The sequence below is a fragment of the Nothobranchius furzeri genome, chromosome 18, assembly GCF_043380555.1.
Source record: "Nothobranchius furzeri strain GRZ-AD chromosome 18, NfurGRZ-RIMD1, whole genome shotgun sequence".
NCBI classification, from domain to species: domain Eukaryota; kingdom Metazoa; phylum Chordata; class Actinopteri; order Cyprinodontiformes; family Nothobranchiidae; genus Nothobranchius; species Nothobranchius furzeri.
Genome location: NC_091758.1, coordinates 36,382,761 through 36,397,188, shown reverse-complemented (window position 1 = coordinate 36,397,188; position 14,428 = coordinate 36,382,761). Strand labels below are relative to the sequence as shown.

At 40.7% G+C, this 14,428-nt stretch overlaps 1 protein-coding gene across 3 annotated transcripts in view; it reads left to right on the top strand.

Moving 5' to 3' along the window:
- Window positions 1-14,428, top strand: part of prkd3 (protein kinase D3) — a 45,476-nt gene that overhangs the window by 17,434 nt on the left and 13,614 nt on the right. For 2 of the 3 annotated variants that reach the window (XM_054741484.2, XM_054741485.2), the window contains exons 3-5: window positions 9,322-9,460; window positions 13,297-13,491; window positions 13,700-13,857. In XM_054741484.2, coding sequence (XP_054597459.2) covers window positions 9,322-9,460; window positions 13,297-13,491; window positions 13,700-13,857 — 492 coding nt within the window. The remainder of the gene's footprint in view (window positions 1-9,321; window positions 9,461-13,296; window positions 13,492-13,699; window positions 13,858-14,428) is intronic. The other variant, XM_015970420.3, reaches the window with a different exon arrangement.

Here is a 14,428-nt window from a genome sequence, read left to right as displayed (position 1 = left end):
AAGAGTGAGTTGCTGATTTACGCCATCATTAGCTGTAGCAATATGTAGCATTACCAGCTCATGTTAGCATGTGGCTAACATGCCACAGTTTCTAAAGTTCAGCTATAATCTCAGTGGGGACCCTCTGAAGCCCTGTGGCAGGGATTTTATATAGCATGTGTCTTTTGCTTCGAGTGTCTGTTGTCACAGTGAACTCTGCCACGTTCGCTGGTGGCTGTGTTCATACTGGAGCCTTCAAAATCACATGTGGTTCCTGTTTGTAGGGAAAGTATTAATCCCACAGTTTGAGAGCAGTCCTGTTTGTTAGTGATGCTACGTAGCATCTCCCCTTTGTTTGCGATGCTACGTAGCATCTCCCCTTTGTTTGCGATGCTACGTAGCATCTCCCCTTTGTTCGCGATGCTACGTAGCATCTCCCCTTTGTTTGCGATGCTACGTAGCATCTCCCCTTTGTTCGCGATGCTACGTAGCATCTCCCCTTTGTTTGCGATGCTACGTAGCATCTCCCCTTTGTTCGCGATGCTACGAAGCATCTCCCCTTTGTTTGCGATGCTACGTAGCATCTCCCCTTAGTTCGTGATGCTACGTAGCATCTCCTCTTTGTTCATGATGCTACGTAGCACCTCCTCTTTGTTTGTGATGCTACGTAGCATCTCCTAGAATCCCGCTATATTGGGGGACTCATGGTGGTGCAGCCTGCATTGTCTGTCATTCTCTGTCAGTGAGCCCCAGGACAGCTGTGGCTACATTGTAGCTTATCGTCAGCGTGGGAGTGTGTGTGTGTGAATGGAGGAATGATACACTGTAGTGTAAAGCACTTTAGAGTCCTCTGACTCTGAAAGGCGCTATGGAAATGCAGGTCATTTATCATTGACCAGATTTGCTTTTCATCTAAAGCTTGGACATTTTTCCTTTCATGGCTTTGAAAATGAGGCGTTTGATAACACCCTGAACTGTGACAAAGAGCATGTAGACTTAAAAGAAGTATCATATTCCCATGGCACCACCGTGAAACATGCCCTGAACTTTGCCTACTGACCTTTAACAATCATCTAAACATGATTGTGGATTAATTTACTCATTAGGCGTGTATAAAATATTAATGAACATCTTTCAAATTATTACAAAATAAAAATGACACGTCTCTGAAAACGATTTCTTTTGTGTTTACACTCAATTTTCATTACAGTTAAGTCTATTGAGGGCACATTTCTACAATCAAAGTGACTTCTCTGTAGTTATTAAACCAAATTATATGGAACCAGTTAATGAAAAAGCACACTGTTAAACAAGACAGTGGAAAACCAGAGTAGTTCCAGCGTTCTCTCTTTTCCCGCATCGCTTTAGAAGTCCGATTATTTACTTGGCTGCTGTTTTCCTCTCAGTCTAGTAATTGTTTAATTTGCTGACTTGTGTTTATTAAACCATGCTGCTTGGAAGGCTTTCGTGCAGTACTTTATTAATACTATGTAATTCAAACATCTTGAATTCCACTGTTGACTTTAATGAACTAACTCGGTTTTCCACATTTGTGTTTGATGCGACTTGGACAGACTTTGCATCCCTTTCCTTCAGCGTTCGTGCTAGCACATAATTGGAATTTCCATTGCAGTTGTTTGATGAACTGAAGTATCGAGGCACATTTTAATCTTTTGTGGGTGTTTAAAATCCACCAAGGTTTTTCCTTTTCGAGGCACCTTCACTGTGGCTCAGCAGAACAATGTCAGACCTCATCGTACTCATCGCTCATCGCTTTTAACCTTTTGAATGTAAGCGTCGCGTTTATCAATCCAGCATATAAAGCTCTTCTTCTGGTGAAGTGTCTCTGGGGTGTGTGGGATTGCCATCTCAGTGCCAAACACATCCAAAGTTATTAGTCAATAGACTTATTTATTAAGTGAATAAAGGCACCTTCTATCACTGAACCTGTGATCAGTTTTATCTCACTGCCTAAAGCCACATAAACAAAGGCCTTCAATCTCCTGACTGTGGTAGAAGGTTTCACAAGATTTTTGTACCTTGATGAAAAAAAGTTAACATTTTAGAAATTTTTAATGCTTTTGAGAAGCTTTTACTTTGTTAATAGATGTGTTTGAAAAAGTCTTGATGGATACCTCATTTATTTATGTTTTTCCTTCCCTGAATCAACCTCTTACTATCTTTTAAGAACTAAAATGTCTTCTTGGATGAAAAATCTTAGTAAGCGACAGTTTTAAAGTTTTGCACAACATTGCAATAATTTAGCCATATTCCTCCCATGTAAATTTGGTTGCTTATTCATTTTCAGCTCCTGCAGCTGGACTTTGAATCTGCAGCTAAATACACACCACACGGTGTTCATGCTTTCCAGCATTTTGTGGTTTCTTTTCTTTAGACTCACTTGATGCAGAAAGGAGCTCAGGTCTCCTACTTTGAGATGATATTTGTCATTTTCTGTAAGAAAAGTCTTTGAACAAGGTTTGGGGATGTGTGTATCTGACCGTTCTGGGCTTTTATGGTTTGGAGAAAGCTTTAAAGGAATATTTTGGCTCTTAAGTGTGTTTTTGTGTTGGAATCCTTTACCATCTTAACCATTGTAGACACTTCATGAACAGCCTATGCTAACAGCCTATGCTTGGAGAAATGTATTATTATATTTCCTCACGTTACAGCAGCTAAATAAGTTTGGGAACCGCTGATTTAAACTATTGAACTTGATGTGTTCTGGAAGCGTATGACAAAATTGATCCAAAGTGTAAATTTTGCGGAGCACTGCGACAACGCTTCTGGGATGCAGCCAAGACGTGCCACTCCATGCCAGGCCTGCTGCTTTTAGCTGCATATTCCGCTTCACAGGCATTAATGCAACGATTACGCATCTGTGGTCAGACTGCTCAATCTACTGCCCGAGGGAAGGAGGGTGAATAGTTCATGGGCTGAATGAGCAGGGTGCATCATTACTGTAAAACTTTCTACTGGACCTGCAAGCTTTGTGTAACGTCTGCAAAACGTAGTATGCAGCTGCCGTTATAGAGGATGAGTGTGTTTCCACCGTTTGGAAGTGTTACAGAAGTGTAGGTGCACTTTTGAGTCTCTTATTTGTGCTGCGCTTCCAGAACGCATCAAGCTTAACAGTTCAGATCAGGCCAGACAGGAAGTCAAACACAAAAACAGTGTAAAACAACTAGAAACTATGCAAAATAAAAGTCCTGTGCAGGGTCTCTGGGTGTATCTGATTGGTAAGTAAGTACATTTTATTTCTATAACACTTATCACAGACAGAATCACAAAGATCAAAACTAGGGATGGGTACCTTTGATATTTGAATCGATTCGGTACTAATTCCCGGTACCTAGGAATCGATACCGGTACTTAACGGTACCAATTTTAGATACTTCTGAGTGTTTAATATTTTAATTATCTTTTATAATTAAATATATATTTTTCTCAATATATAACCATATTTGATAAATATCACGATAAATAGCATACAACTGTTTGTATTTTAACATCGTCCTTGTAGTTTTATAAGCTGATAATTAAACTGAAGCAAACATCTTTACTGTGAACTAAATTTACTGTGTATCTTCATTCCTTTTGCCGTCCTTTTTCATTTGATTTTTCCTACTGGGAAGTTAGAATTTCCAAGGAGAAAGCGAACGCACCATTAGCTGATAACATTGGTGGCAATGGAAGCTAATTTATCAAGCTAACGTTATCTTAAACAGTTTATTTAGCTGCTGGAGCAGATTAAAACGATGATGCCTCACACTTAGATCGTTGTCGCTGGTTTCATCTTCACCCAATCACCCGTCACATTTAGTAAAGTAAAGCCAAACTTTAGAGCGCGTTCATGTTCTTCCAGTCGGAAATTCGGAGTTCCGAGGAGAAAGCGAACGCACCATTAGCGGAACGGAAGCTAACATATCAAGCTAACGTTATCTTAAACATTTAATTTACCTACCGGAGCAGATTAAGATGAGGATGTCTCACTTAGATCATTGTCACTGGTTTCGTCTTCACCCGTCGCATTTAGTAAAGTGAAGCCAAACTTTAGAGCGTGTTCATGTTCTTCTAGTCGGAAATTCGGAGTTCCGAGGAGAAAACGAACGCACCATTAGAGGAACGGAAGCTAACATATCAAGCTAATGTTATCTTAAACATTTTATTTACCTACCGGAGCGGATTAAGATGAGGATGTCTCACTTAGATCGTTGTCGCTGGTTTCATCATCACCCAGTTACCCATCACATTTAGTGAAGTGGACCCAAGCTTTAGCGTGCATTCTTTCCACCATGCTGCTCTGTTTACAACTGGCTCGCAGCGACCGACGTAACGCTCTTGCGCATGCGCAGCTGTCTAGGGAAGTTCTCGTTATGAAGGACGGGTACCGAAACTCAGTCGGTACTATGGAATTTGGTCGGTACCTTAAAAAGTACCGAATTCTGTACCCATCGCTAATCAAAACAAAATAAAACAAAGTCCTAAAATCATAATGATCTCAAAACGGAAATCGATTAACATCAGAAAAAAAAGTTATAACTTTAGTTTTTTCTGATTAGGTGTTTGTCTGATAAAGAAAGAAAGGTTTCATGCATAACAGCGTCATGCCACAGGTAATAAAGCCTCAATTTGTTGTGCGATTTAACAACATTTTCATTTAGAAGCACATCTGTTCTGAAGATTTTTGCTGAAAGGACCCATCATTGTTTTCCATCCAACATCATAACTTTTATTTGGAACACATCCACCTGGCTTACAGCCAGACCCATAAAAGTGTGAAGCAGCTTGAGGTCCAGCAGTAAGCACACCTGTCTGAACTCACATGCTGCTTCCTGTTTGTCTTCGACGCTGTTGCAACTTAGGAAAATAACTAATAATCTTGTCTTGAGTCCCATCTGGCATCTAAAAGCACAGTGGTTGGACCTTCTGTGTCTTATTAGTAAAACTCTTCCCTATCATCACTTCTCTCTTCTGGCCCTCCTGAATCTTTTTCCTTATAACAAGATTTAACATATCAATGGTGGATTAGATCGTTTAACAAAAGCTTACAACTGCAAAGCCGCATTCCACTAGTCTTTTCAGCCTGACTTGTGGACCTCACACACAGCTCTTCTATGCTCCAGTCTTTGGTGTTTGTGTGTGTGTGTGTGGTCGTGGGTGCTCGCATAAATGGATTTCAACAAGATAAGTCACTTGTAGCATGTGTGGAGGGTGTTTAATGGTTTTTATAGGTTGCAGGACATGAAAATGTGTCAGTGTTCGGCTGGAGATGTCTCAAAATCTGGGCGAGTGAATCTTAAACCTTTTTGTTTTTGCAGCGATTGCTTTCTCCTGCTTTAATGGGCATGGAAAGTTGAGCACTCTTCCCTCATAACCATTACAGGCTCGCCTGCTGATGCTCCAGCTTCAGACTGATGGAAAGTGCTGCACATGGAGCCAAGAGGAGGCGACTGGAGCTGGACGGCATTAACATCATTTTCTTTTTGCGTGTCAAAGTCAATGATTTAAACCAGTGGAGGAAACCCCCACAGTGACACTGCAGCCGGCTCAGGAAGGATGCTCCTCTTTCTCCGGCCTGGGTTGGTTTGTGCCTAATGGTAATAATCACCTGAAAGCGTGACAGGGTTTAGGATGCGGATGTGTCAGAAGGAGGGGGTGAGTTGGATGTGGTCCATTAGGCAGACACGTGCCCTTTTACACACCCAGAAATGAGCAGAAACGTTTTTATTCCTGTAATTATAGAAAAATAAAGGTTAATTATTTTTGCTCAAATTAGATCATTATAGGGATATTTCAGCTATTTTGGAGCACATTTTTTGTGGCGTCATCAACAAGAACCAAATAGGTGATTACCATACACATACCATAATAAATATGAAATATAGGATGAATTTAGGTAGAAAATGAAGTTATTGCATGATGATTAATGTTTTCTGGAGGAAAAAATTATTAAAAACATAAAACACAGGATATTGAAAAAAAAAGAAAAAATTAGAACAAAATATATTATAGATTTAGAGCTTTAGTGGTTATTTTAATAAAATATTCTTCAATAATTTGGGCTGTTATTAAAACTGATGCAAGCTTCATGCATTAGTCATAATAGTCACTGAAATTGTTTAATGTAGAAAAATAAATCAGGATATTGTTTTTTGTGATGGGACTGATAAGCTAACGGCCAGTGTAATGAGTTAATTTACATGTTATTTAATAAGCCATAAGATTCCATAGGAAATATGAAATCAACCTTATGGATCTGTGGGTACTGTTTAACCAGAAGATTGGAACTTTTTATTGCAGGGATTAGATAACAGCTTCGTATTCACTCAGATACAACAGAAGAGAGAGAGTCAAGTTTAAAGATTTATTACTAAACAAATTAAACTAGACTAACTTTAACACTAAATGTATGGTGTAACTAAGGTGAATGAGACGGAGAATGGTGTGATGTGGAATGTTGCTCAGAACCAGCAAATCTGAAGAAGCGATTAGTTCTGATGGGAAATGAAGGTGATGTCTTCGTGTTACGCTTTGGTTAGGAGATTCATAAACACATTCAACGCCATTTGTCGGTCTACGTACCCTTAGCGGAAGTCCTCGTCTGATCAGGAGGTTGGGTCTACTTCACTAAATGTGATGGGTAACTGGGTGATGATGAAACCAGCGACAACGATCTAAGTGAGACATCCTCATCTTAATCTGCTCCGGTAGGTAAATAAAATTCCATGCTTTTGTTTTTTTTAAACACAGAAACAGTTTTGTTTACCTGTTTTGTAGCTACAGTTTCGCCGACGGCTGCCGGCTTCTTCAGGCTGACGCTGATGGTGGCGCGTCACTTCCTTCTCCGTTTACCATCAGCGTCAGCCTGAAGAAGCCGGCAGCCGTCGGCGAAACTGTAGCTACAAAACAGGTAAACAAAACTGTTTCTGTGTTTAAAAAGAACAAAAGCATGGAATTATAAAGACACAGCAAGAACACACCTAAGAGGTAAATTAAATGTTTAAGATAACGTTAGCTTGATATGTTAGCTTCCGTTCCGCTAATGGTGCGTTCGTTTTCTCCTCGGAACTCCGAACTTCCGACTGGAAGAACATGAACAAGGTCCAGCTTGACCTTTATGGAGCCGAAGTCTGTAGAAACAGCCACGGCAGCCGACTGCCAGTCTTGAGATACTTCTGGGTCACGGCAGTTTTGTTGGCATCTAGCGAGACCCAAAACTGGGCCGTGATGGTTCAGCTTTTATTCTGAAAGGAACCGTTGCAGCGGTTGGAACAGTAACAGGTTTTATCCAGCTTGTCGTGGGTTCTTTTGGCTGAAGAGGAAAGTTACGGATTGGCCACTCCGACAACTTCTCTAGAACGCTTTGAACTGGCGTTAGAGATGACGTGGGCATAGTTTTATACTTTGGATATTTTGGTTTATGGTCGAATAAAAAGATGACAGATTTACCAAACACCACCCAAACCACACCTCCGTCAGATCTGGCAGATTCTGATTGGATCAGTGAAAGCAATGTGTCATCTCTTGACGCTACGTGAGATCAGTCCTAGTGGAAACATTTAAAGTCACATTACTTATTATATTCTATAGGATTATAATAAAGTAATTAATATTTTGATTTCACAGATTGGTCAACATTATATTATTGACTAACACTTTGTTTGATTAGCTTTATTAAAAATAGAGTTCTTTGATTAATTAAAAGGAGAGAGTCCTTTCTTCATTCTTCTCTTGAGCTGAAAAGAAAGCGGTTTAGAAGCAAATGCATGAGACCTTGAGGCCATATCTCATGCAGACTAGTTCTGTGTCAGAGGAGAGGGGGAAAATGACTTTTGGTGGAAAACAGTCATTTCATTCCGTTACACCAGGCATAATCTCTTATCATGTTATCTAAATAACACTGTAGCGCATAAAGGAAGATGGTGTGATGGTTTATTAAAGCACTAACTGAAAAAAAGAAAAACTTCAGCTAAAGCCGTAACTGATCATGTAACTCGCTCCGTTCCTTGAAAAGAAAAGCAAAGTCCCATTTTGAAATGTTTATCCAAATTAATTACCGCAAAAAGACACAATTGTTGCCACTTTCTTTGTAAAATTCCATTTTTGTTAGTTTTATCCTTCTGTCCTTGTTTACTGGAGCCATCTGATACATTCATGCGTCCCTAGCCACCATTCTGCCTTGTTGTCTGTCTTTCTTGGCACTTCCAAAGCTCCAGGTGTCTTATGGGTCCCGTGTTCAGACACCATGCCAACCTCTGGTGCTCCCCGGGCCACTGTGGCATTGTTTTGCTCAGCCCATTGTGCGTGGCTCGGGTTCGGGGGGGAAACAGCTGGCGGATCCATCAGTACCAGCTTGGCATTAGATCTAGGCTTATGTCAGAGTGGAAGCCCCAATTCCCACTCTGATACAACCACGCAGAGCCGCCTTCATCGTTTTTCTAGTGTTGATTGACACTTTCCGTCCTCAAAGGTGCAGAAATGTGTTGTTGTTCTACTGGGGTGTTTTTTTGTTGTTGCCACTGATGCTGAAAATATGAATCTCTCTTTAAAATTTAAAATATTATTAAACATCAGATTTTTGCTTGAATAAAAGCTCAAAGCTCAATTAACATTTACATTTGGGAAGTAATGATATTAACTTTTTAAAACTTTTACACACTACTTTATTTGTGACAACAAAGCTGCTCTCAGTGCAGGAAGTGACTATGTTGACTGGAGTTGCACTTCCTGTTCTCTGATTCTCCTCTACTCCTGTCAAAACCTCGTCTTCCTTTCCCTTGAGTCCCCCTCCCGCCTTCTTCACCTCCTAATGTAATCTGAACCATTTTCGTCATATAAGTGACAGTAACAGCTAATTTAAGCGTCTTTATTTGTGTTCCTGCTTGAAAATCTTTCATTTTTCGCATTGGAGTGCCACAAAAAGCCGAGTGAGTCACCTTTATGACCCACTGAGGGTTAAAAGTGTGGTAATTGTTTTATTGTGGTGCAGAAAATGGGAACTTTTCTTCAGCGTGGGCTCCTGTGAGTCGCATTTCCTCCTACCTTATAGTGCAAATTCCTCTGAAATGAGGAAAGGAGGCCTGAGCAGGGGCTCATTTCCTGAGTCATCAGGTTCAGAAACCTCCAATAGCCTCACCAGTGGTGATGTAAGCCACTGGAAGTGACGTAATAAGATCACAGATGCTTGTGTGTATTTGCTGGAGGCTATAAAGATAAACCAGACTGATCTGCATCGATTGTGTTCTGTGAACTAATGCAATGACCATCAACGTCCTGATTGCCAGCCTCAGATGTGCATCTTTACTCACTATCTTCTTCCGCATCTCTCTTTCTTCCCAGTTTCCAGAGTGTGGCTTCTTTGGAATGTATGACAAGATCTTGCTGTTCCGCCATGACTTCACTGACGAGAACATCCTGCAGAGGCTGACCTCGGTCGAAGACATCCATGAAGGGGACCTCGTTGAGGTGGTGCTTTCTGGTATGTCTGCACAAACACTGGTGGCCCTTTTTTCCTGTAATCTCAGATTACTGAAAATAACTCGCGCTGTTTAGGGCAAATTCCAGTCTGCGAAATAAGCTTTACAGCTTTTTACTTATTTGCTTAAAATTTAAACAAAAAAAAATTGTTTCTATTTTAGATGCTCAAAGTCAAAATCAAGTGGAATACAGAGAAATCGAATGCTTATGGGATGCAATTGACCCAAAACTTTTTGCAATAAACATTTAAATTTCCAATAAGCTTGGTCTGTTGGACAACTTTTTCTACCATCTTTGACAGTGATTGTGTTTTATTTTCTTTTTAAGAGTGACTATTTTATGTCATAGAATTAGTCTTGCGGATGGGATGGGATAGGGCTGGACGATATGGCCTAAATTTAATGTCACGATATATTGAGGATTTCACCTCGATAACGATAAGTGGACGATAACTACAGGTGTGTGCAGAAACAAAAGTTGTCCACTAGATGGGGCTGTTGCATGTATCATGTAGAGTCACATTTTTACGTGACTCAAGGCGGTACCGCTTCTTAAAGGGACATGAACGCTGCCAACCTACACACATCTTTTAGTTTTTTTTATTATCAGATTTATTGACATGGGAAAAATGATCTCGATAAGAGTCAGAAATTTCGATAACGATAAGTTTTCGATTTATTGCCCAGCCCGAGGATGGGACTGTGTACTTACACATATTATACCTCATGAAAGAAAACCAGGATGTAGTGATTCCATTGATGAGTGCCAACCAAGATTACAATCATAACAGAAAACACTTCAAAATAAAGTCCAACTCACAGTTCAAAGCCTCAAATCACAGAAAGAATAGAGCCATCTCAAACAAAACTCTCACATGCGTAGCTCCAACCATTTGCTGCACGGTATTTTGTTAATCGACTAATCAAAAAGCAAATGAAATTCGTAAAACAACGACATTTCACACAAACCCCCGTGGCCTGTTTGCACAAGCTGGTTAAGAACAATTGTGATTGGTGGCTCGCTCCATAAAGTGTACGTCGAGCCCACCAAACGTTGAAACATAATCCGTAGGAAGATATCGTACGCTGGTCGTTTTTGATCTCACCCGACCTTTTTGTCCAAACAATGGTCAGAAACAAAAACAGCAGAGCGAGGTTCTTGGGATCCATTTTAACACCATTTCCAGTAAACCCGCCTTTTTTCTCTTCAGGAGGACTAATGGAGTCTATATTTGAATTCAAACTCCCCAGGTTAAATTCATGTCTTAAAGAGAGATCATTTGCTTTTATTCTGCTGTTTTTTTTTTCTTTCTTCCTCATCACAGTTTCCACCAGATCGTCCACCTTTGTAGCAGCTTCACAGGTGTCGGGTTTTTCTCTCTCATTTCCTGCGATGAATGAATCAGCTTCCTCTGCAGAGCGGAGACTAGCAAATGGCTCAGAATATCTATTCTGCTTTAATCTGCTCTCCAGCTCCATCTGTCTCTACTGGGAAGCACCTGATGCCACCTGTGCTGAATATCCCACCGCCTCTCCTGGGCTGTGGAGTATTGTTTGCAGGGATTTAGACAGCGGATGACTGTATAGGTTTAGGATCTTAGGATTCTTCAGGCATCAGGGCTGAGGAATGTCGACTTAAGACTGGAGAACTTCCTACGTTTTTTTTTCTCATTGTCTGTGTTTGTCTTGTGAGCTTTTTGTTTCAGTCTTTGTAGCTCTCTGTCCCTCGTCGCATTTGAATCCTAATCCCTCCTACCTTTTAAAATTCATTTGCAGGTGTAAACTTTAAAAGTGGAGCTGGATGACTTATGATAAAAGCTTCTGTAGAGGATCTCGGATGAATTTTATGACCTCTGCAGGCCAGAAACTGGATTTTTCTGAAACAAAAACTTGCTTTCTTCCTTAAATTTTTTCATCACGGGTGTGTTGCTGAATTCTGCAGCTGTGGGAGAGAGATGATACAAGAATCGTCCTCTCTGTGAGAGAGAGAGGCATACGTTGCTTTTTCTTGGCTCCACGCTCAAAGAGAAGCGTTTGTTTTTCCTGCAGTAAGTGATTGTAGCAGACTTACGGGGTGTAAACAGGCTCTGATGTGCAGGGCGGCCCTGGACGCAGCGGACACCACGCAGGGCCTCTTGACCCTTTGAGGTTTGAGGTTTGGCCTGACCGATTGTCCCTTTGTTCTGTTTTTCACTCCTGTTTAAATCCCACCCACTTTCACAAGCTCCTCATTCACCACCAGCGGAACAGAGAAAAACATATTTTACAATGCCTCCTGCTTGTCGTAAACACTCCGAGCTGTTTTTCGTCGGCTGGAAAGTTTTGGCCTCAAAAATAAAACCTTTTCATTTCCCCTCTGCAAACAGACACTGCATTCATTCTGGTGAGAAATACTGTAAAAAAAAACATCATGTTGAGTTTATGTTTGATGCTAATTTGATAGACAGATGTTATGCAACCCCATGGCAGCTCCAAAGCAGCCAGTTGTTTTGCAGATATGTGCGAAAAGGCTCATGAAAGCCGCCTTTTCACTCATCTGCTCTCCCCATGACATGTGACCTACTGGGGTTTCTTTGATCAAACTACAAACACACAAGTCAATGTGGTTTACTGGAACCGGGAAATAGCAGGCCGGATAGTCTTGGCTTATATTATCATTGAAATTGATGGAGAAAATCACCTTCTTGACTCTAAAAAGTGACAAAAACCACAAAAATGACATCCAATCACGCCCTCTCTTCCCAGAATGAGGTGAATTTTGGTTGAATGACTTGCAAAGTGAAAGTGCACCTCTTAACAGACCAGATGACATCACCGTTGTCACAAATCCAGTTTTCACTGCCTGACCTCACTGTAGAGATGAACCATTCCCTTACTGGTCGCCGCGGCTGCATAAATAAGTTGCACGGGAGCATGGGAACAGCAGCGAAGCTTTCCGAGAAAACACACGTTTCAGTTACAAGCACAATATACTGGCAGCCGTCACCTCATCTTCACACGTTGGATTATTCACAGCCATGATTAATCAGGAGTCGCTTCCAACTGTGAGCTAAGTGATGCCTTTGAGAGGAAAACAAAGGGATGGATGAAGAAAAATGAGAGGCAGAATTAGAACGGTTCCAGATTGGATGATATGTTAATAAAAACACGAACTGGGTGATTAATCAAGTTTTTTTCTGTACTTTTGGTTTGATTTGGGTGTGTCTGTCACATGATGGAGGGAGTGAATACACTGAAGGTGTGTTGCTGCACATGTGAGGCCCTCTGCTGGAGAAATCAGGGCATTGCAACTGGTTTAACTACAGCAGAATTGCATCTTAATGAAGCAAATTATCCCGTATAATGTGTTTAATAGGTTTTTGCATCAGTTTTGTTTGGATTTTATCACAGCGAGGGTGCACATAGCCCGCCTGGTTACTCTCGACTCACAGAATCACATTTTTAGGCAATGCTGTTTTTTTTTAGGCTTTTGTTAAGATTGTCCAAATGGTAAATTACAAATTACATTCACTTTTTTCACCCTTCTAATCTGGACGACTCACTGAAAGTGGTATTAAACCAAATAGTCAGAAATTGATAATTTTTTTGAATTGGCAGAGACTCCAGTAATAAATAGAGGCTTGTAAACACAGAAACTAGGTGATTTATTTCTAATTTTTAACAATACAGCTCTTTAGACCCAAGCTTTTCCTTCTTTTCTTTGTAACATAGCTATTCAGGATCAGTAGAACTTAACAAATATAAAAAATAAGATACTTTGTTAGTTTAAGCAGTTAAAAACAATAATCATCTTCTTTGCTCTCTTTTTGGTTCCTTATTTTCTTATGATTTTTTTTAGTTTTCTATTTTGATTTGATTTTTTATTTTTTGAGTTGTACATATTTTAAAAATATTTTTAAAGCCCAGGCCACTGTTGAAGACTTCCAGATCCGACCTCACGCCCTCTACGTTCACTCCTACAAGGCCCCCACCTTCTGCGACTACTGTGGGGAGATGCTGTGGGGTCTCGTCCGCCAGGGCCTCAAATGTGAAGGTTAGAAATGTGCCATCTGGTTGAATCCAGAACCCTTTTTTGTTATTAGCCCTCTTGCTTCCTTACTCTGCTAATCTTACCCTGAGGTCATTTTTGGATCATGCATAGTAGAATTTTTCTCGGTGGAGCCACCTTGTGGTGTATCTGCTGAATGAAAAATGTCTTTAGCCCAACTCTGACTTTGCGTTTGTTTGTTTTCTGTTTCCAGGATGTGGGCTGAACTACCACAAACGTTGTGCCTTCAAGATCCCTAATAACTGTACCGGTGTGAGGAAGAGGCGATTGTCCAATGTCTCCTTACCCGGACCGTCCCTCTCGGTCCCGAGACCGTTACCAGTTGAAAATGCGGTGGTGGTTCCTGACGAGGCGAGTTCTAATAGATGCACAGAGATGAATTTTTTAACTGTCCTCTCACCTAAAGTGATCTTCCTCTGGTTTTGCCGTAACCCTCCGTCCACATGCTGCTCACAAGCTCCGTCACCGCTGTTAGATGTATATAAACTTATCTAATTTGGCTCCTTTCCACAGCCGCCTCTCCAGGGCCACATTGTGGAATACCACTGATGCAGAAAATTGAATTTAGCTGCACTGACTCAGGAGATCTCCTCGGTGAGGTCTTATGAAACCGCTTTTGCATAAGCTCACACAGAAATCCTCCCTTCTATTCTGTGTCCGCGCAAAAGGTCATGTGGAAATGTAATTATGCTAATGATTCCACTCAAGTCCAACTTCTTGTGTCTGGAAATAAAATGGAAAGAGTTCCTCCTGTGTGTGTCGGAAGCCTCCAGACTGAGTGATTTATGCACATTAAAATAGGAGCATTCCATATTTGGTAAAACATCACAAATATAAAAAGCTTGTTAGCGTCAGTGTCACTCAAAATGTGAATAATGTGTTAAGTCATATTTATTTAGTGTATTTTTCAATTTTCAACCTC